This window comes from Oreochromis aureus, linkage group 11 (assembly GCF_013358895.1).
Source record: "Oreochromis aureus strain Israel breed Guangdong linkage group 11, ZZ_aureus, whole genome shotgun sequence".
Taxonomy (NCBI): domain Eukaryota; kingdom Metazoa; phylum Chordata; class Actinopteri; order Cichliformes; family Cichlidae; genus Oreochromis; species Oreochromis aureus.
Genome location: NC_052952.1, coordinates 20,593,694 through 20,617,677, shown reverse-complemented (window position 1 = coordinate 20,617,677; position 23,984 = coordinate 20,593,694). Strand labels below are relative to the sequence as shown.

The 23,984-nt window shown below is 43.4% G+C and overlaps 1 protein-coding gene across 1 annotated transcript in view; it reads left to right on the top strand.

Annotated features, from left to right (window-relative positions):
• Positions 1-1,999: 1,999 nt before the first annotated feature.
• si:dkey-246i14.3 (ephrin A4) overlaps positions 2,000-23,984 on the top strand; it is a 33,704-nt gene continuing 11,719 nt past the window's right edge. Inside the window, exons 1-2 of the mRNA XM_031734028.2 lie at positions 2,000-2,545; positions 22,598-22,896. Of these exons, the coding sequence (XP_031589888.1) occupies positions 2,421-2,545; positions 22,598-22,896 (424 nt within the window). The 5' untranslated portion in view covers positions 2,000-2,420. The remainder of the gene's footprint in view (positions 2,546-22,597; positions 22,897-23,984) is intronic.

Sequence of the window (23,984 nt, the reverse complement as noted above, 5' to 3'; positions counted from 1 at the left end):
AAAATGACACTTACCCAAAACTATGGCAGAAATCTTTTACGTAAAAGGCCTGACTGAACTGGTTTTTAACAAACTTGAAACCTTCCTGCTGTACTGTATACAACTTTGTATAAACATACTACAATATTATCATTTCCTTCTCAATGTTCACTCAGTTTTGGTTATTTCCAGAGAGTTCTTTTAATGTTGTGTTGCTGGGATGTTCTTCCAGTTTTTAGCAGGGAGAGTTAATTATACTCCAATCTGATCGGCACTGATTTGAGTGTAAATTGGGTTTAGGAATCTTAAGTAAATAAGTGTGTTATTTCAGCTACAGGGTTACCCGATATATGAAGAACTAGTGTATAACGGAGAATGTTTGCTGAAGTAAACTGTGCCAAGAGACAGGAAAAAATATATTTGGCCAGTAATGAGAAGATCAATGAAAGTGAAGATTGAGACAGATGATGGATAGAGACTGGGGTAAAAAGAAGTAAAGGATTTTGGTAAGACTGCTGATAATGATGAATAGCAGACAGACAGGACATGAGACAAATATTAAATAGGAAAGAAGGGAGGAAGAAAAGCAAGATTTAAGGAAGACGAGGACACAAAGTTGTTGCCAGAAGTTCTTTTCCTGCCTGTTGAGTTACAAGAAGCATTAGTAGCAGCAGAATTAATCAGCTATGCAATCAACATCTCTCTTAAATTAGTGTATCATAACTCTAGATTTTAATTGGTGGTCCCATGAGGTAAATGAGACCATTTTTCTCTCCAATCTAATCCAAGTAAAAGGAGGGAGCGCGCCAATTTATAGTGCGCAAAAGAAGAGTAAGCTGCAGGGCTCCTTAAACTCTTATGTTCAGAAGACATTCCCAAATTGAAAATTAGAAAGATTTTTTTAGAGAAAGAGTGGAAGAATAAAATGAATTTTCACAAAGTATTATTAACCTCTGGCACTATTACAAAATTTGTGAGGAACTGTCTGGTCCTATAGATCAATCAAACAGGGAGAGAGAAAGAGAGAGACCCCCACAGAGTGAGTTACTCCTCTGTGGTCCTCTCCACGTTTGCTGAGGGAGCGCTGGCTCACCAGGGACAAATTAGCCACACAGGAGCACTGAGGCATCATGGGAAATTAATGATCAGGACCTCCAGGAAGTGAGCTAATGAGTCCTAGTGCCACACACACGTACACTGTGAAACACACACACACAGAGACAGACACACACATGGCAGAAGACACAGAAAGCAAGACAAGAAGGGAGTCCTGCAAAAAGGAACTAGCCAAATGTGCACACAGCTATCAATGTAACTTTGGATGAGTGATAGCGCTGAACCAACAGCTGAGTTAGTGTGACCCACACAGGCTGCACACACACACACACACACACACACATTTGGAGAATCAGATAATTAGAGAGGACCACCAGTGGCTTTCGCCCATGGAGGCGTTGTGATTACTGTCGCTACACCCTCCCCTGGGGTGTTTGACAACAACCAGAGAATTAATACTTATCACAACACACACACACATACACACCATCCAGCCAAGAGTAGCTGAACGAAATGTAGCTCTTGCAGACACCAGTTACGGAGATGCTGTGGCTCCCTGCTGTTATCCTGTGTTGGGTACTTGAATGCACCACTCCACCATACAGTGTTGGCCTACTTGGGGCTGTACAATAAGGACTGAAAAGAAATTTCAGGAGAGGACAAAGGACGCTTTCTTTTTGTATCAGTCAGCTGCTTACCTTACAGCAGACACCCAACAACAAAGGCGGTGTTTGCTGCTGAGTAATGAGACTGAATAAGTGAAACTATTCGGTCCACTAAGAAGAACCCTGGTTTTCCTGAAAAACTGGAACAGTGACAATCTGTCTCCCCACACCAGTGGGCGCACCTCCCAAGGATTTAACTTTGCGCTGCAGTACAATAACATGGCCACACCCTTGTTGAGTGATTGGCCTAAAGTTTTCCCGGCACCGCCCTCGGCCCAGCGCATCCGCCCTTCCAGCGCTCCGCAGCCTGTTGCTGCCAAACCATCTGACAGTTTAAATTGATATTCTGACCTATTGCTGTACTCGAATCCCCAAGCTTTAAAGTCAGTCTTTTTTTCTTTTTTTAAGTCATTACAGTGACTAGAGCTCACTCTTAAACCACGATGCGCAGTGTGGAGACGCGCTCACCAGTGTTTCTCTGTGGTGGTGCACACCTTCTTTGCAGCCTGTAATTGTTAACTTTTTTTTTGTGAGGGACATCACTTCACGTTGTTGCATCATGGGAAGCTGCTGCAGCAGTTGACGCTAAAGTGTGAGTTTGTTCATGAGTTGGTGAAGCTGCTGAAGAAAGTTGTTGACGGAGCTCCTTTGCGTCGGGTCTCGTCACCTGATTTTGCGCACCACTCCCAGCCGGTGCAGAACCTTTCCGCAGCGGCCAGGATGGGCACCTTGCTGTGGGCACCCGGAACTCCGCCTGCTTGGAAAGCTACGATTGTCTTCTTCAATATAATATCAGCAGTTGTGGCCAAAAGGCACACCGTGTTTTGGAACTCTACAAACACAAGGTGAGGAGGGGGAGTCTGTGCGCGTAATGACGCTTCTCTTGGGACAAAACGAGAAGGCTGTTTTATTTTCATCACTAGTGACCAAATAAATGTTCACTGTTAAGGGGTCCAGGTTTGGTTAAATCTACCGGCTTAGCTGAGAACAAACATAGCTGGTCTGAACTTGCACTTTCATGCTATTGCACAACATTTTTAATGATGCCTTGTGAATGACTCAGGCTTTAGTTGTTTAAAAGAATCTCAGCTATGTACTAGCTCACGTCAATGCTTACTTAAATGCAGAGGGGAGGGAAGCAGGTCAAACCTGCACCAAAAGCTATCAGGCTGTTTTCTTTTAATCAAATAGTCTCAACTCTGGGAGTACAGTGAAACCCTCGGTTCACTTGAGACAGACCTGAGTGATCTCACCTCCTTGCCGCAGCCAGTTATCTTTATCATATTGACCACACTCTAACCGTGGCTTTCACCTGTCTGCTGCCTCTTGGAGTTAGTGATTATGCTACTTATAGAAAGGCAGAAGTAAGGGTTTCTTCCTAAGTGTTTGTTCTGAATAGTGCCCTAGATAGCATTCTCGGGACACAGGTGTATATTAAAGTCTAAAGTGCTGCTGTGCATAAGCGAATATGTAGTCAGGTAATGGGAAGCTGTGTGTGTGTATTTGTGTGTGTGTGTGTAATGGGTTGATTGGGGCCATTAGCCAGGCAGAGTGTGGCTCACCTGCTGATCCAGGTGTTCCAGTGCTTGCTAATTGAAGGTTTGAGGTGGGAGACCTGCGGGGCCTGCCGGGCTACTGCCCACCAGAACATTCGCGACTCTCTTACATGCTTTTCTAGACTCTTGCTCTCTCAGAGGCCAGAGTCCCCAAACGCTCTTTCAGATGAACGACCTTTTTACTTAGCCATTGGCCACAGAGACCGCTCTGTCAGTAACTGTTTTATCTTTAGGATTTTACATTTGTAGATGCACAAAATCTGACAGAGATATGACTCCTGGGACTATTAATTTCCCCAAGAGCTCCTTTGTCTAGGGGGCAGGACTCTTGTAGTGGAGGTTATACCCGGTGTGTGCATGTGGGGGAAAACTCAGTCATGTAATTGGGATCTGACAGAAATGTGGTGGACAGAAACACTGTGAGGATTAGGAAGCACCTTCTTGTTCTCTAGAGATTCAGGGATGAATGGTCACAGCCTGTGGCACGGCCACACAGTCTGCTGCAACACCACGCAATCACAATGCCATCAGCATCACGGTGGAGAGTAACCCACTGTGGCAGAGAATCACTCTCATCAGCAACACCACCCAATCACAAAACTATCAGTGGTGCCGTGATGCTGCACCAAGTCCAGAATCCCCTGGGTTTACCACAAGGACTCTCCTCTCCTCTCCTCTCCTCTCCTCTCCTCTCCTCTCCTCTCTCTTCATTACCTCCCTCGTTACATCCTTCTCCTTTCATCTTTTGTCTGCACTCCCTCACTCCTCCTTCTCCTCCTTATGTCTCACAACTCCCTCCAGCCCAGTGATGGATATTGGCTGTGTGATTAGTTGAGCTTCAGTCATTTTCCCATACCATATTTTCTATTAGCTGCCAGCCAGCGAGCCAGCCAAGTTGTCCTGAGGCCTGTAAATGCAGCCAGGTGAGGGGAAGAGGAGCACAGGGACACGAGAGCCGTGATTTTGTTGGATCAACGCAGCAATAAGAGAGCCAAAGACTACATCTGACATTCTGAGTACACACAGTCAGAAAATAACCACGATTGGGTTCCTGCTTTTTTGTCCACAGTGCTTTAACAGATTACAGTGTAACTGTTATTAATAACCGTGTAAAACCTTTTTTTTTGACATTTTCAGCATAACTTTGTGTTATTTCATCCATTCCCATTCTACATTGCCTTGTTTAACATCTTTCATCTCACTGTTTTGGCTGAGATTCAGTTTCAGTGCTTTGATTCTTGCTAAAATGGCTCTGGTACGTCCATCATCCCTGGGCTACCTGGGCAACACAAAACCAGCAGCAGGTCAAAGATGGTGACCAGAGGTATACTAAGTAAGAGAAAAGCCTCATTTTCTTTTGGAGTTGATGAAACGGGGCAAATATCGACTTAAAGAGAGTTCATCTCGGATCATCATTCTCCATGTTGCCAGACGCATCACTTGAGATACACACTAACATTGCTCTGTAACTGCAACTGTTGTAAACACTGTAGCTTTATAAGCTAAAATCAGTTTATAGTTTGGGGTAGTACTGGCTTTGCTTGATTTATTGGTAAAATATTGATAATAATTTTGACCCCATGCATCAACCTTCTTTGCAAATGTAAGAAATTGTATTTTGCAGATTCATGAACTAACAATAAGTGATTGAGCGTATTCATGGCAACATTATTCCTGTCACATGTGAATCTGGGAAAGCATCTAAAGACTAGCTTAAAACAAATGCTGAAGCTGCTTATAACAACCGTAGCTGGTGGAAAAACGGACTCTTTTTAATATGGACGACAGGAGCCTATCTCTGGCCTTCACCTTTCCCTACGACATCTAGATTTATAGTTTTAATGAAGCAAGGGCAGTGAAGTGGAGACTGTAGGGCTTCACTGCTCTGTTCTTTGCTGGCTAATATGCTTGTAACAAAGGCTCAATGAAACACTTTAACTGGCACACATTTAGTACCCTCTATATTGAAAAATGAAGCTCTGAAATGAAAGTGATAGACTGACTGCGGGGTCGGCGTTGAACATTGCAGAATCGGATACCCCTGCCTCTTTCTTTTGTGGGGCTCCAGTGGTTCGATCGCCCTCTTTTATGATTTTTTATGAACACGGTTTACGATCGCTCTCCGTTTTATAACCGTGTCTCTCTCAGAGCAATAGTTCCTTATTAGAAGAGGAATTATTTTTTACTTCCTGGAGCAGTTAAAGGTTAGTATAATAATATAACCCCAGTGCTCAAAGCTTGAGTGTGTGTGTATTTGTGAGTGCTGACAGTTTACCTTAGCTCTCCCCTGAGCCACAAGCTCAGACTGGCTTATTGGTGTATTCAGCTTCTTCTTGTGTTCCACGGAGAGCTTTTAAACCTGTTGGGCCAAACACGTTGACCAGCCTATTTGCAGATACAGCTGTGTCTGCTTTTTGCGCTGCATGCATCCTCATAAATTCGCTCAAGAACCGTCAGGAAGTTTACTCAAAGCATCAAAACTTTAGGGATTGAATTACACTTCTTGGGGGACAAGAAATGGCTTGAAAGATTGGGCTGCTCATACATCTGTAACGAGAATAAATGTCACCCATACCTGGAGCTTTAATCACCTACTCCATTTTCTGGTTCTTGGCACTCACTTGTACTATTGCTTTCCCTCCTATCTGCCCGGAGAGGATGAAAACTTGTTGCAACAGTTCCCCTGGATCACAGCTCAAGCTTCAGTCTCTGTTTGCCAGCTCCTTTGCTTTCTCCGCACCCCAATTTTTTTTGTTTCTGAATTTGCGTAGAGGCAGACAAGCGTAGTTTTAAGTGTAAATGACAGAACATTTAAAACAGAAACATCGTAACCAGTTTTCCTTACCTGCATCCTCACTTGCTCAGACTTGAACTCACTCTGAAAGTTTGGACACAAACTTAAATCATTATAAAACATCAGACCAGACCCCTCTGAGCTCTCGCGCTCCCTCTCTTTTTTTTTTTTTTCTTTCTTTCTTTCTCCCCCCCGTCTCTCACCCGCTCACACAAAGACCCAGGGTGAGCGCTAAGCCAATGAAGCATGTTTAAACGGGCCATGAGGTGATGAATATTTGTATTGGTTTTCTGTATCTTTATTGAAAGCTGCCCTCATAAGTCCTCCGTGTAATCTCTGCTCTGTTTATGCATCATTTCCGTCTGTGTGCACTCGTGAATGATCCAGTTTAAATACCAAAGTAAATCACATTCTGCATACCATAGCTGCACTCACGTACACACACGCACTGGTAACTGATCTGTGGGACTGCACAAACAGACACATGCAATATACAGTAAAATAAAAGCAGATAAGTTGTAATTGTGTCTTGTCAAGGACGATGATTGCACTTTTAGACTGATTTCTTTCTTCTCCTTATTTTATTCCTTCATCCAGCGATCTGTCTGCATCTATTACCCCTCTGTAGATTGGACATGCAAATGAATACATTCCTCGGATTGCTTTCTCTTCTCTCTGTGTCTGTCTGTGTACTAATCTCTATCTTCCCCTGGTAAATGATTAACATGGAGAACCTGGCTGAACTATAATCAACAAACCCACAGTGAGGTAATTACCACTTTATTCCCGGTCCTGCTAACAAAGCAGTCCCCCTCTGTCTCGCTCTCTCTCTCACTCACACACACACTCTTCCTCGTTCTCTGAATATCACTTCATGTCTCTCTCTCTTTCTCATCTGTCATAGCTGTATCAGTGTCTCTCTCCCTTCTCTGTGTCAGTGCCTATTGTCTGACTTCGCCGCTGCGCTGTGGTCTGTGCAGATTCAGAAACGCCTTTGCGAGTGCAATTGTGTGCGTTATCTGTCTTTGTAAATGCGCTTTGTCTGTTTGTTTGTGGTATCGAGTCTATTATCTGGAGGTAAACTGTGGTTGAGTTAACTTCTGTGTACACTCGAGCTTCTTCATCTCTGTCAGAAAACAATGCAAGGCAGTGATTTTTAGTGATTTGAATGCCTGAGAATTGACGTTTGGTGTCGTCGTTGTTGTTGGTTGAAGTTCATTTCACTGGAACAATAGCTCTGTCAGAGGTGTGTGCGTGCCTGTGTGTGTGTGTCTGTGCGTGCAAGCTTGTGGCTCTTACTGGCTGGTTAGCGTAAAAGGGAAGTCTTTGTTTCCTTGAAGAGATGGAGTGTGATAAATGTAAGTTCTGGAAAAACAAAACCCAGAAATGCACAAGGATACCCAGCCCCATTAAACCACTCAAGGCTTTGATTCATTTGTGATCTTGCACATAATTCATCTGGGTTGTTTTTCTTTTTTCGGGGGGGGGTGGAGGATCTTTTGTCTTTTTTTTTTTTTTTTTTTTTTTTTTTTTAACTTTTCTCCAAACTTCCCTTCATCTCACAGCAAGTAGTGAAAATGGTTTAACAGGAAAAATCGTCTGTTCCGGCCAGCAGTATGTAGCTGTGGGAACATTTACCAACCACTGCGCCTGCCAGCCTCGCATCTAAATAGGTCATTGTTTTGTTTCCACTCGTTAGTTGATTTTAGGTGTGACTAAAGTGTTCGAGGAAAAAGGCATAATATTGTCTTTGGACGCTTGGCTTTCTTTTTTTAAGGTGGGGCTTGCATATAAGAGTATTGTGCAACTTTAAATTGCCACATGGCCTAACTATCTCCAGCAAGTCTTTCCAAAAATATTTAGAGGTATCTACCATGCGACACTGCTTCCCTCACCTTTCATGTGTACATCTGTGTGAAATCAGTAATCCTCCATTTCACTGTTTAGTGATATACCTTAGAATGAAACCAGCATAATCGTTGCACGACAAAACTAATCTTTGCATTTGAAGTGAACGCTGAGATACACATGCATAGGAAGACTCGAGCACACTGTGCTGAAAATGAGGTTTGGGGCCTAGCAGTGAGGATGTCTGTATTAAAATGGATCAGATAGTCACAGTGCAGCTTGGAGCAGTCGGAGCAGACATGGTGTACAAGCATGAAAGGACGGCCGCTCTCTCCTCCTGGTCAGGATATTTAGTCAATCGATACCAATTTAACACCCAGATATTATCGCCGGCTTCTTGCATTATCGCTAGACTGCATATGGACCCATCTCTTTCCCAATTTCTCTCCCCACGCTGCCCTGTTTCTCTGTGTACACACATACATCAATATTAGGTTGCATTAAGCTGTAATAAGTTGCATTGTATGAACGTCTCCAAGTGGGGTGGAACAGCTGTGGAATGAAATGAGGTTCAGTGATGTCTGCAGCTCAGTTGGCATGGTGCAGCCCAGCTTTGGCACAAAATGGCTGCTGTGGCGCATGTGTGTGAAGAGGGTGGTTATGGTGGTTAAGGGCCGTTGGTGAGCACTGAGCAGGAGCGCATTCATTCATTCACGGCACACAATGAGCTGTCATTGTTGTAAGTGTCAGGCGAGCTGTGTATTCCTTTGACGTACAAAACGCCAATTAAATTGGCACGCAAGAATTTGTAAACTGTGGGAAACGCCGTCACTCTAAGCTTGACCAAAACAAAGCAATCTGCTCGCTGTTTGGCCCATATGTGCATTTTCGAATATTTCATTCTCATTTTATTACGCGTGCAGGCAGAAACGCGTCCACGTGTACCTGTAACCTCTCACTGTACCCTTTCACTCGGCTCAGAAATCCTGCCAAGAGGCAACTTGGGAATTCCCGCAGACAGAAATTGAATTAGTATTGACCGAGGCAGAGCAAAAAGCTGTAGCTGGAATCAGGATTATTGTACCAGACAAGGTCCTCACTACCAGGAGGGCACTGAGACATGTTTGCCATCATACCTCTATGTTCTTTAAAGAGGCTTAAGGACAGTCACTCCAGAAGTGTTTCTTGATAACTGCTTAGATGTTCTCACAGAATCTCCAAGCCTGTTTCCTAGAAATTGCTCCTGCTTTTGTGTGTGAAAGCTGTGCATTGTGTGTATTTCCGTGCAATGACTCACTTGTTTTGGTCACTAACTGAGAGTCACAGTCATCAGGTGCAGACAGGACAGCCATGGTTGCTGCGCCTAAATGAGCTGTACTCAGTTTAACTCATTTTTCTTGCAAAACTTGAACTTTTTGCCTTTGTTAGCGGACCCCTTTTGTGTTTTCATCATAAATCTTTACAAATCTCGTTTGCATGCGACTTCAGTGCTTCTCTCACGTGTCATGTAACCAGTAGATGGCTGAAAAGCGACAGTAGAGGAGTAGAGGTCTATGGGCTTGATGCGTTTTTAAAAGTCTTAATATTCATGTGTTTGGATTTTAATGCCGCAGTGTGTCACTGGATTAAAGTAAAGAGCCCCACAAATCTGTCTCAGGTTTAAATTCTCTCTTTCACATGTCACAAAGTGTCTGCGAAGTGGTGCTTTTAAGCTACATTTATTAAGATTTGGGGAAATATCATAAATGTGCTTGATGTAATAATAATAAGGCACTCTGGCGTTCTGTAGTGGGGGGTGTATAATGGAGGATTTAAAATGATTTTCTTTTATATAAAAATGAATTCTGTTACAGAATGTGGGAGGAAAATGCTTAAAAGCACAGAATAGCATAAATTCCCATATTCTGATTATGGAGAATGTTTTCTGCGAGTTGCTAGCTCGCAGCTTTTTGATAAGTATTAGCAATTATGTATTCTTGTGTTTTGTTTTTTTTTTGTTTTTTTTTTTTTTTTTTTTTTTTTTTTAAAGCTATAGGTGTGGCTGTGTACACTTTATCTACACACAACAAAGAAATCCTTAGATTTAAAAAGATATGTAAAGGGGTGTGAACATGCGTGTGTACTTATGGGGTGTATGTTTCATTTTTGCTATCTTCTCATAGTTGTTACAGAAAAGTTTCGAGTAACACTTTCAGCTACACGTATACAAGTATTCCTATTTCCTAAAACTGCTTTTTATCCCGTCCTTTGAGATTTCCAGATAGATCACATGACAAATGTTGTGCTGTGTTGATATTATGACTCTTCTGTATTATTAATTTATTTATTTTTAGGAGACTTTTCCATGGTGGAACAAAAACTAATATTATTTTGGTATTGCCTCCCAGAAGTGTGGTAGCACAGCCTACTTTGCAGCGCTCCCCCCAGTGATGTAAAGCGCGCGCACACACAATTCGCTTCTGTTTCTCTTTGCGCTGCCACACACACCACAAATGAATATACACGCTGCCTTGCCTGCTTCATTTTTTTTTTTTTTTTTTTTCGTCAGCCCCCAGAGATGGTAAAAACATTAGACCTGCAGTGGAGAAAAGTGAGGGATGGAGAGTGCGTTAAGGAGACGATGGTAGTGAAAGAGTCAACAGATTTCAACTCCCAAAACAGCTCAGGGAGGCCCCCAGGGATGGAGGGATGAGGAGAGAGGGAGAGAGGGAAGAAAGGATGTCAGCAGGTATTACTATCACTGTCACAAGAAGGCGTGAGGAGCAAACCCTCCCTCCACCCCTCCCTCCACACACACACACACACACACACACACACACACACACACACACACACACACACACACACACACACACACACACACACACACACACACACACAGGGGCTTACTCACACGCTCACCGTGACGCAGCCATGTATACAGGTGTCGTAGAGAGGCTCACACACGCTTCCAATAGTACCATCACCCTGCCTGCATATACGCTCGCTCATGGATGCTCGGACTCTGGGGAGAAGCCAAGTAGGGATCACGCTGCGTTTAGACCTGACGCTGCTTCCAGTTTGCGCTACAGTCTTTACCTGATTCTCACCGAGACATAACATAATAACACCTGCTTATTAAAAAAATAAATACCAGCAATTCTTTGAGGACTACACTAAGATGAAGATATGTTGGGTTTTTTTGGTATGTGCGTGCATGCAGACATACTTAGATTTGCTTTTGTTGTTGCAATAACCCGTACCACATGATTTTTTGGGGGGCGGGGGGTGCAATGATGCACAGCTTGATGCTTGTCTCCTGGTACTCTGACTGCTATTTTTCTCTCTTGCTTCCTTGTTCCTTTTTTCTACCTCTTTCCTCAACATTTTGTTCCAATGAGATCTTTTATTTATGAGTTCAAGGAAATGTGGGCTTTATTTTTCAGAATTCCTTATTTGATCAGCTGTGCTATGCAATTGTTGCCATCGGTTAACCCCTTACTGTGTTCACTTTTTAAATGTGCACAAACACATATGTATCTCTTAACAATCGTGGGGGAAAATACTGTGAAAACCAACTTGGAGCTCAATTTTAGTAATGCTTTATCTGCCACTTAGTTTTTTTTAAGGGCTTAACTTGTGTTTTCTTTAATCCTTTAAGTAAACTTTTATTTTTTTGGAATCATTGATAGTCTAGGAGTATCGGGAATGGTGGTTGCGTTTTGTGCTGAATGGATGGAAATAGCTTTGTCCCAAATCTCCATAGTTGTGGCCTTGTAGCAGTAGAACTCATGAATCTCATTGCTCCCCTATTCAGCTGGAAATGGAGTTCTTGTACACGGTGCGCTTCTCAAAACACTGTAGCAGATGCTGTGCGTTTATGATCGCAGAATTAATCTGTGTGTTCCCCTAAAATACACCCGGTGACAAATGCCTAGTCATAAAAGCTGCAAAATCACTCACTCGCTGCGTTTGTTTATTGCATTTATCGATGTGATGGATTTGCCTGCAGAATGGAAATTTAGTGTGGGCCTTGTTGTTCTTCGTCAAAGGTTCATAATTAACACCTAAACAAGTGAGTATTTGTAGTATTTGTTGCAGCGTGTGTTGCTTTGCTATTAAGAAACAAAGAACACTCACCCACAGTCACACATACCATGCCTCCTGTGTGTTAATCTTGTAATTTTGGGTCATTCTGGTTCATTACTTAAAGTAGCGACCAGTCATCTTTAATCCCAAATTAATCAGTTAATCCCAGTCCAATGTCAGGCTGTTATTAGCGCCACGTTAGCCTGGCGTCTGCACCGCTTCTCTTGACCCTCACCATTTCCTTCCTTTCTGCTCCTAAATCCTCACCACCACCACCACCACCCCTCCTCTTATTGTGTCTGAACCTTTCATCAGTGTTGTGGAACACAACTGGCCCCTCTAAGAAATTCAGAGGCATCCGGCTTCAAGGCAGACTTTTAAATCAAGCTAAGTGTCAAGAGTATAAATTTTTATTTCACACTCTCGAGCTCATGTACTTGAGCTAAAAATGCTGTATATGCTCAGTTTAATAAAACATATTCAACAGTCTTATCCAAACCCTAGCCGAAGCCCCATGCAGACTTGGCAATAATGTAGTATTTTTGTTCTCGGCTCTTTTGATTGTATCGGGCTCTGTAAGTGTCCTACCTCTGGTGTGAATATGTGTTCATGAGTGTGAGGGGCAGGGTGGGGCAGGGTGGGCGGCTGTGCGTGACTAGAACAGGACAAAGCTGGCTGCCTTGAGGGGAAATAAAGGGGACCCTCCATACCCCCGACACACAGAGCGATATGAATCTTAACCGTTGTGACGGAAAAAGATGGAGAGGGAGAGAGAAGCGTGGATCGGCTGTGATGGTGGGAAGGGAGAGGGAAGGGGGCAGTTTAGACTCCTGGGATTCCAAAGCAGTGACCGTGAAAGTGCTTAGATAAACAGAGAGGGAGGGAGGGAGGGCAAAGTGGGTAAAACGGTGATGGAAGAAGCATTCGGAGGAAGAGGAATGGTGAAGAAGGTGCAGACACACTGACTGGTGAAGGAAATGAGACCTGCTGAAGATGGGCTGAAAGACAGAAGATGAGAGTGAAACCAAGAATAGAAGTTTCTAAATAAGTTCACCGGGAGACAGAGAGACTGAAAGGGACCAGCTCACTCTATTTACTCCTTAACTCGTATGCCTCTCCAATCCTTCTCTCTCCATCTTCTCCCTTCCTCTCCTTCCCTCTGTTTAAATTATTCAAGCCTGTTGGTTGTATTAGAGCAGGTTTCCTTGACATGTCTTAACTGTGTATGTATGTGTGTGTGTGTGCGTGTGTGTGAGTGACAGACAGAAAGACAGCTCTAGGCCTCCAACTGGCCATTCCTAAGGTAACAACCACCAAATAATCAGACACTGGGAAAGTGAGAAGGACTGCACACCTGGGATAAATGGTCTAGGCTGCCTATCCAGCATTGACCTTCTCATCATGGCGAGGGAGGGGAAAGAAACAGAGTACACAAATGGGAAAGAGTGTCTACAGCATCAGAACTGTGACCTACTTAGTAAATGATGGATTCTCAAAGCCAAGTCTGATTTATTGGCTGAGTGTATGTGCTTTATGAGCGCCCTTTTCACTATATTGAGTGCATCTGAGCAAATGTGTGTCTATGGGGTGTCGCTTGCATGTCCTCCTTAACCCACTTACACAGGTGGGCTGAAAGACCCGGGGCTCATGTAAGTGTAGTTAAGTATAGTTAAATAATAGATGAGAGTGTAGAGCGTATACTACAAAGACTGAATGGAAGAGAAGAAGTCAGTAACAAAAAATTACAAAATATTGGTTTAACAATGTTCGTTTATGCAACATGAGAAACGACACCAACAGCAGACATCATCACCCCCCCAAAAAAAACCCACTCCAAATACTGCTACAAAAATGGGTCACATTTGATTGAATGCCAATTTAGAGCATTTGAGTTTCATAAAAGTGGCACAGAAACAGAACCTTTCTATAAAATTTCAAAGCAGCCTTCACCTTCAGAGTTATCAAATCCTCGTTTTATCATTCAAAGGACAGACAGAAACTCAGAATGTATGACAGCCTATGGATGCGGACAGTGACGATCCAACTAAGGGAGTCATTCTGACGATTGTTTCCATTTTAAACACATGTGCATAAAGCAGATTAACAGATACTTTTTCTTGCTTTTTTTTTTTTTAAATCTGTTAAGAAGCTTGCCAATGTGCCCTTTTACGATGCACCGTACAGTCTATTGGCATGGCAACACTGGCAACTCTGTATAACAAACCTTTTTATAGTCTATTTACTCAACTTTAGCATGACGGTTTCTGAATATAGATGGATCTGTCTGCTCTGGAACTGTGCAAATCCAAAGGGCCCAGCCAGCAATACATAAATATTAGACACATGATGTTGACACAGCAGATGAGCCCAGCTGCCACTTTGTAGCAATACGCTTTGATAGATATTATAAATAGTTTGAATCATTGGTCTTGGTGTCCACCCATCATAGTTGTCATTGTTCCCCACCTCTCATCATATGTCATTCCTGTCAGCGTCTTGGCGGTGAGGTACTGTAGCTAGTTTATGTGTCTGAGCCTGGCACCTGTACAAATCAGCCCTGTATTTATTCTGCAGCTCCATTTAGACTGCAGAAACATGGAGAGCACTCATTACTCTGAGGTTTAGGCTGTCCGACCGAGAGATGCAGGAAAAGGATGGCTAGAACGACGGATGGATGGGTGGGGCGTTGGCTTGGAACCAGTCCCAGCACCGGATTGGTGGTTGTCCTAGCAACGGCACGACTGACCTTATTTACCCCCCTTTGTACACCCCCTTTTCGTCCATGCACTCTGCTCTCGCCCCGTGCACATTTTTTTTTAGCCGTGCGCGCACACACTTTCACCATCACTCTTCTCTTCACGAGAGCTCAAACTCTTCGTCTTCTGCCTCTTTTCTTCCTTACACTAATCTTAAAAGTGTGGCCGCTGCTGCTCAGGGAAGGTGAGAGAGTGCAGCCGGACTTTTAGCTGCTGCAGCGCTGGTGGGTACAGTGAGGCAACATTTCGCCATACACTGTTTTTGGCCAAATGGCGAAAATAAAAAATAAAAAAAAAGGACCCATAGACTGCCAGACTGCACTCATGGCCATTTATGCTGTAGACCGTAATTTCATACCTCAAAGGAAAAAAAAATCACTGGAAAGCTTATTTTAGGATCAGACTGGACCACACATGGCGAGTTGTGCCCGTGTATGAGAGAGGTCTGTCACAGAAGGGGATGATGGTTTCTGCAGACATCCTGCCATATCAAAATGGCTCCACTGAATTGGTTTCCATATTGATGGGTCCTCTGGGCCTGAATTGGGCAATTTTCTTCAGCTCTGCTGGCCATAGCTATACATCCTGTTGTGCTGCTGAGTCTCATAGAACAGACACATATACACAAACCGAAGAGAACCTTTGCCGTAACAGGCAGAAAATAGACTCTGTCTTTACCTGAGGCTGAGAGTCCTTTAGGCCTGAAGCAGCAAGGCTGTGTGTTTGTGTATCTGTGTATTTTATCAGTGTCTGGGAATTGATAGCAAATGTGGGTCCATGAGGCAACCTGCTGATTCACACAGTTTGAATGAGAAGTGAAGAGGTATGAATACCCTGTGCCTTCTGGTCATTTAATAGAGCCTGGAAGGCAGGAAAGGTGCAACCAATCACTTCATCTAGTTTACTCACATATGCACACTCACAGCCATCATAGTAAGCGCTTACATACTCATATTAAAGCACAGTGCGGTGTATTTGAACATGTGGACGCATCTATCCTTTTGAGGACGGAGGTTTTTTGCCTGGGTGATGACACAGGAGTTTCCTGGGAAATGTTGAGCAGTGGTGGAAAGCCACCTAGATCCTAATGCATATTAATGCAAAAGTGCTCAGAACTTGCATGTGAAGATAAAACAGACAGAGACAGGAGAGGGGAAAATGTAGCAGGAAAGTTCACGCAGCACTCACATTTGGAGATTGGGAGTTTGTAGAAAAGCAAAAGGTCTGGTGGAGAGGAGAGAAACACTTCCTGCTGACCTTGAACAAAGCAGAGACACACAAATGCATACGCACTCGTGTAGAGGGATACCAGACAGGAAAGGGTAGATAAGCACGGCAGCTTATTTCCCTTAAGTCTCTCTTTCCTCTCTGTGAGGAGTGGTTGATCAGTGTTTGGCCACAGTTTGATGACACTGAGAATCTAAAGAGGTGGGGTTTGCAGAGTGTTGAGGATGTGGGGTGGGAGGAGGGTTGTTAAAGGATTTCTGAGCCAGCTGGGCAGGCGGGGTCGTGGGGGGGCCCAGATGGTCAGAGGTGGGGGGTGACATCCTTGTTTGTGCGCGTTGAGGGGAGTAAGCACCAGGTTAGACACAACATTGGTGTTTGGGGTTTGGACACAGTAAGGCTTTGTGTGAGCATGGAGGGGGGGGCACGGCTTTGGGAACGGGGGGTGGAGGGGCCCTCATTCTGTTTTCTTTTACATTTATGTAAAGAGTAATCGACTGGGAGAAAGGGACATGGTGAACAGCAAGGTTAGAACCATGCAAATTCTTACAAAAAGTATCGAGTATCAAAGTACTGCTCGATCTGCTTGAGTTTCTTCAAGAAGCTTCACCTCTCAGGCTTCTTCAGTTGTTACTGACTGGGAGGAACTCCCAGGCATCCTCCAAACCAGTTAGACAGAACTGAAGAAGTTCATTTTTAGATATAACCTACCATGACCCGGCTGACTGAGAATCTCCACAATTTCCTTTTGAAAATAGGATAGCCTGTGGAGTAGGAGTTAACTGAAGCTTTGCAGACCTCAAGGAAAGACTCTTCAGTTATCTGCCTCATTCCCTTTTCTCTACTGTACTGTCTTTGGGCTCTTTTTGTCATGAAATCTCCCATACTTTCCATCAGTTAAACTGCATTGCAGCTCTTCTTATGAAAGTCTTCCCAAAACGGACATATTAACTTGTTCAGTGTCACTCCCCCAAATCCTGAGAAATGTATTGGTATTAGGTGTGCTCACCTTTAGTCCTCTTTCATGTCTTCTGTAATCAGATCTGTCTCGAGTAGCAGTTAATTGTGATTCAGTGCCTGGTTGTTATAATTTGGTACCGAAACATATTGAAAAAAATCAGTTTGTAGAACCACATTTAGCAGCAATAATTTTGGCCATGACTTTATCAGTCTCTCACATCATTGTGAAGGAATTTTGGTGTTCAGTTCTTTGAGGTTTGTGGGCATTTGTTCACACACAGATCTCTTAATGTCCCATCACAGCATTTCGGTCAGGTTGAAGTCTTTAACGGGCCTTAATTGGGCCGTTGCAGCACTTTTCTTTTCTTCTTCAGTCATTTTATCGTAGATTTGTTGCTGTGCTTGGGATTATCATCCAGTTACATCACCCAATTTCAGCCAAGCTTTAGCTGTCAGACAGATGTGCTCACATTTGACTCTGGAACGCTTCGGTATACATGATCGACTCAAGAACAGCGAAGTGCCCAGGCCCTGTGCCTCAAAACAAGTGGAAATCACCCCTCCACCACCATGCTTCATAGTTGGTATGAGGTTGTTATCTGTTATTATGTGTTTGGGTTTCTGAGAGTTTTGGCTGAACATCTCTGCTTTGTTGTTGTCTCTCCAAAGTCTTCACATGTGACATGTAGCTCTTTGCTTTTTGGGGTTTTCTTACAGCTTCTGTGGGCATTGCAGGGTCTGACCTTGGGCTGATGGGCTGATGGGACGACCACTCCTGGCTAATGCTCAGTAAATCAGGATTAGCAGCACCTGGCTGCTACTTAGTTTAATTCGGGTGGGGGCAAAATACAGGACTACATGCAGCAATGCAAAAAACATTTTTACATGGCTGTATGTCTTTGTGAAGCAGATAGAAATTAGATGTAGACTGTATGTAAAAGATGAACATGACTACTGAGATTTCCTGTTTTAACCCTTTAAAGCCTGAAACAATCGCCAGGAAATGTATGTTTTTCAAAATGGAGTGCTTTAAACAAAAATCACACTGATCACAAAACTCACAAAAAGTCATGCACCAAATATGACACACATGACTTTAAAGGGTTAAAATTTCGAGTTGATCATTTTGGTTATCACCCTCTTGTTTTTTGTTTAGCAAAAAAAAGATTGGAATTGGAAACTGGGGACACTGAATGCGGATATATTTGTATATTTTAAAAAATCCAAAAGTAGCCACACCCTAAATATTAGCTTAATTCATTGTTTTTGTTTTTTGTATTTGTTGTTTGGTTTTTTAGTTTGACTATTTTTGGTGACTTTTATAAAGAACGCAGGTTTAAGACACACTGGAATTATTTTTCAGACCCAGAGGCTCAGTCGATCTTTTACATACAGTCTGTGGGTTGATTACATATTGGGTAGAGCTAATTGCAGAGCTGCTGTGGCTGGTGGGGCATTGGTAATATTTTTCCGTATTTCAGTGACACCAGTTTAGCTCAGTGGGAGAGCAGGTGACCACATACTGTATGGCATGGCCATAAAGCAGCGGCTCGGGTTCGAGTCCGACCAGTCCTTTGCTGCATGTCTTCCCCTCTCTCTTTCCCCGCTTTCCAGTCCACCTACGCTGTCACTATCCAATTAAGGCAAAAGCCCAAACAAATTTCAGTATATTTCAGCTCCTGCATCCTGCTAAGCAAGCTTGTCAGATAGCTCATTCGCTAATGAGTAAGTTTGCCTGAGAAACTTTGTATCATCGACTCCAGTGTCAATACTGACTGCAAATTCTGTACTTAATGGAACAGTTTATGCTACAGCAGAGTACAGTTGCATTAAATTTTATGGTGCAATAAAGCCAATATGACTCCATGGGTTTCCATTCCCTTCAAGGTTATGAGTCGCAAGACAGTTTGTAGCTGGTCAAGAGTACAGTGTTTGTGTTCATTAACAGTGAACAGTAATTAAAAACTATGACAGTCATTATGGTTGTATGTGAATATTGAAGTTGCTTTATTCATTTTGAGTAATGACTCACCTTGCATCCACTCATCTTTCATCATAAGGTGATTTCCCACCCATTGTGCAATGCACAAAGAAAAGAAAAATGAACAACACTTTACAAGCGTAAATTTCTTGAAAGCACCAAAGATCTGTGTTACTACAGTATCCAACATGAAGACTGAAACTGTGTCACGCTATGCCTAGCCAAGGTAGGGTGACCCTGGCGTGCTGTGCCTAGTCAGCGTAGTGCCCAGAGTTAACAGTCATCCTGCTGTGATTGACCAAAGAAGGAGTGAAGCTAGACCAAGCCTTCTGGCCTCCTATTGTCACCTGAAGGTACCAATAGGCTTTTACCGGGGGCTTTGTTTATTTAACCTACTGTACTCTGACTGTATATATGCATTTCCTGCATTCATTCGGCATGCAAAGTACAGTGTAAGTATGTTATTAGCATTTTCATTGTAGCAGAATATTTGTATCCCCGGTGTTTATGTGAAGCACTTTCATTAAGTGCTCTAGTATATTCAAGATGCATAGCATGCAGCTGCTGTGCGTGATCAAGTATCCTTTCTGTATTCCTGAAGCTGTGTTGCAAGATTGTTGCTCCTTTAATTATTCTCTCATATTGAAGGATCAAAGGTCTCTGCCACAGTGAACTCCCTGCATTTCATTATTATTGCACACGCACACTTTTGCCTTTGTCTGCACACATTTACATGGACACATCCGCAGCATGTCAGCTATGTTCAGTCTTTCAATTCCACATTTGATTTCCTGTGATTATAAGGGGATAAATGTTGGTCTTTTCAAGTTCTTCACTGAAGAACCCAGCATGTTATTTTTGATTCTGCTCCTCTGTGAGATTTTTCTTTATCAACCACAAGCTTGCACCAGTCCTCAGAAGGGTGTCATTGATCGCCCTGTGGCATGAGGGACAGAGCATGTTTTATTCTCCTGAAGTACTTTCATGTCCTGGTGCTTGTGAACATGTGTTTGTGTGTATTCCTGCCAACGTGTGCCAAAATGCAGTGAGTGTGTGTTCTGTGTTTTTTCCCTCTCCCTCTGGACCCAGCCAATCCTCTTTGTTGCTTCCATAGGTTTCTCCCACCGATAGGCTGCTTCAGCGCTCTGTTCTATGACACCCACAGCTCCACAGTGCTCCCATGATGCCCCTGTGCTGTCACCACTCTGCTGCATGGCGGCTGGCAGGAGGGGAGGATGCTGAGTGTAATTAGGGCGTACCCAAGCCTACTAGGACCAGCGAGGGGGGGAGGTGGAAGAGGCGAGAAAGAGGGCTGACAGTTTGACATCAGTACAGCACTCCAACTCTGTAATTGCTGGCATACATATGGTGCAACCCAAGGTTGGAAGGTTGTGTGGGGTAGCGAGTGGGGTAATATGGGATAGAGAGAAGTCAAAAATAGGAGGGAGAATGCAGTCTGAAGAAATAGATGGAGGATGGGTTCACGTCATCCAGAGCGGAGAACAACGAGGGAGGAGATGGAGTAGAAGCAGGGAGTAAGGAAGAATGCGTAGTGGGCTTTTGGGTGGGGAAAACGGGACCTTAGGAATGCAGAAGAAGCTGGAACTGAATGACATGTATAGCAGGGGGTGCAGCAGGGAGTGCAGCATGTTGACACAGCATGCGTCTATTATTACGTGCACATACACACACACACACACACGCCTGCACACACACTTCCACAGCTGGCGCACCTAAGCAAACATTTCTCTGCCCCAGAGGGGCTTTAAAAATCACCACAGGTAGTATGAAGAGTAAATGTAGTGTTGTGCTTGTGTGTATGTGCTTTTTTGCATTAGTGTTCTCTTAACTAGAAATTCAAGTGCTTTTCTACAGCTGTAATTGGAGCACACAGGTAATAGAGCTATCGGACATAACTGCGCACACAAACACACATTCACAGAGGGGATATTGATCAGGGGAGAGTGTGTGCGTGTGTGTGTGTCCTGAGCGAGGGATCCTGATCGATGGTGTCCTGTCCTGTGGATAGATTGCCAATTCTGCACGGTCACTATTGAGCAGGAAGCAGCTTTGGTGAGATTTGCCTCCAGGGTCTCACCTGCATCCCCAAGACACACACACACACATAGTCGCACATGCCTTTCTGCTTTTCTGGTCTCACACAGAAATACACACCTGCTGCACGCTCAGCTTCAGAGTTAACACAACGCTCATTTCTATTCTACTTTTTGAGCTTTGGCCTCCTTCTCGCCGACACTCTTGTCATTTCTCCTCTCATTGCTCCATCCATCTTTGATACTCTCTGCAGATTTGTTGGACCGTCTCAGTCTCTTGCTTCCTGTCATTTCTATCCGTTTCATTTCGGCTTGCATCACTTCTGTCTCATCCTCCTCCTTCTCCACACTGATTTCTTCCTCTTATTTATTCTTTTGGTCTACTCTCTGTCCGCCTACTTAACTTCAGAGTACTCTGCCGTGCACCACCACCGCCATCCCCTCCCCATTCCACGCTCCTTTTCCCTCCCATGTTCCCTCCCATGTTCCCCTTCACTGACTCCCAGCACTCCTTCCTCTCTCCTCCGCTCTGTCACCCCTCTATAAAGACTCCCACTGACGGACCTGAACCTTCTGCCCAAGCCACATTCTGCCCCTCATTCTTTTCTCCTGCACTCCATGCGAAGAGGAGACCAATTAAAGTCCGTCTCCTCTCTTCTTCCACTCCGTTGTTCTTCTCTCTGTGTGTCTGCACTCAGGCTCTCTGGGGTCACTAATTAAAACACTTTACTTTTCTCTTTACTCCACTTTTTGCACCTGTATGTCCAACTTCTTCCTTTAGCTTCTTTTTAAACATATTTTGTTCCAGCTTTTCTTCATCCTGTCTCCAAAACTTTCTTTTCACCAACCTCCTTCTGTCTGCCTGTGGGACCCCTCTCATGTCTCTTCATCATTCACACGCCTTTCCTCCATTTGTCACACGTTTCCCTTCCTATTTCTTGTCTCCTGCTTTGTTCTTTCATGAGGTCTTATGATATCTTTATGTTAAGTTAACCTCTCTTGCTTTGTCCTACGTCTACTTCCCTCTGACTTTATTCTCATTCTCTCGTTCACATATTAGCTTGTACATGGGAAACTCTTTATACTGCGGGCTGACAGGAAGTCAGAATCCTCGCTCTGAAAGATCGCACATTATGCAGCTCCTCTGTCCTAATGATGCTGTCTTGTCCAGAGTTGTTGTTATGCCAAACTCCAGTCAGCCTTGACTGACATGGTTGTACATGCACATGCACATCCGCTTACGTTTGTACACACATCTATCTGTCTATCTCCCACTGCACTATCTGTGCTGTGCAGTGGGAGAGTGGAAAGGAGAGGGAGTCGAGTTTATTTTACGCTGAACTCCCCTCAGTGGTCTTAATTAGCATGTGAGGAATTTTTGCTCTCTCTAGCTGACACTCAGCATCGTCACTGGTCTGGAAGTGTAGCTCTAGCATTTGAATCCCAACAAATTCTTGAATTTAAAAGATCAAAATGTTGTTTTATTGCCTGTCACAAGTGTTGGATGTGCATTTGGAAAATTGTGGAATTCCTGTCCTTTCTCTCGCACTTTCTCTACGTGTCTGCAGTCTATCACCGCCTCCCCCCTCCTTCAGTCATGTATCAGTCTCTAATTGCTACATGCAATATTAATGCCGTTGTCGTTCTTCCTTCCAGGTTAACAGCAGGTGATCTGTCTGTCCAGCTGAATTTCAACGATTACCTGGACATCTACTGCCCCCACTACCCCAACGAGGAGGCCGTGGGTCACGGGCAGCCAGAGACCCTTGCCCTCTACCTGGTGGGAGAAGAGTCATTCCAAGGCTGCGTAGAGACCAGAGGGGCCATCAAGAGGTGGGAGTGTAACACCCCTTTTGCTCCATTTGGACCAGTGCGCTTCTCAGAAAAGATCCAAAGGTTCACGCCCTTCTCACTGGGGTTTGAGTTTCTGCCAGGGAGACACTACTACTACAGCTGTGAGTAGATGATGTGTATGTTTTTGAGTGTTGGGAGAGGGTAAACCGATTTAGAGAGTCAAACATATCACAGCTTGAGCTCAGTGTTATATGAAATTTTCTGACATGCCATGTTTGATAATCAGTCATTTGACAGATATAACAAATAGATATACCGTTAGTTATTTAGCAGCCATACAAAAGATTCCTAACTTAATTGTCTGATTTTTAGAGATATCAAATGTCAAACAGCTCTTAATATGCAACAATTTTGAAGCTTATACGCAGACAAATCGGTCTGCATGTTGTTGTTGTTATTCGTTACTTTGATTCTTGTCAGTTTCCAGAATTATGAATAAATGGATACAAATGTTTCCATCATATCAGTGCCCTGAGATTTTTTTGATTGTCCAGCCAACAAACGCCATATGAGTTTTAGTTTACCATAAAAATAATGTGGCCTTGTATCTGAAGTATTTAATATTAAATAAATGTTAAGTATTAATATGAGTTAAGCATCTGAAATCATTAGTATTAATCATTATTTTGTTTCTATCTAACTCCTAATGCCACATTTCGGGGCATTTCAGCACTACAGTTGACATTTCAGAAGTATTGATATTATATTGACATTAATTCCCAGTCTTTGTCACGTGATTATTTAAATAAGATCAATAGCATACGTTTTTGCTGTGCACAATCTGTCATCATTTTTATGATTGTGTTTAAGTGAAACAATGAATATTCGCTCCGGCTCCTTACACTGGCACCCTAATAAAACAGCCCCAAAAGAAAAAGAAATCTAAATATTTAATGTTTGAGTTCATCAATCTGTGCAAAGACACCTGTGCAGGAGATGATGTGGTGGCCAGAAAGCCTTACATATTTAAAGGATAAAAAGGTTTCGCTGTTGCTTAAGCCAGCGTGTTTTTTATGAGTGTCGGCAGCTTTCTGAAAGCCATTAATGTTATCCATAAATTCATGCTGAATGACATTAATATGATGTTTTCATAAACCTGTAGGCTGTTGCACAATTTAAGTGATGGTTTCTCCGTGACATCCTCCTGCAATCCTCTCCCCTCACTCATTTATTTCAAACCACTGGAGGG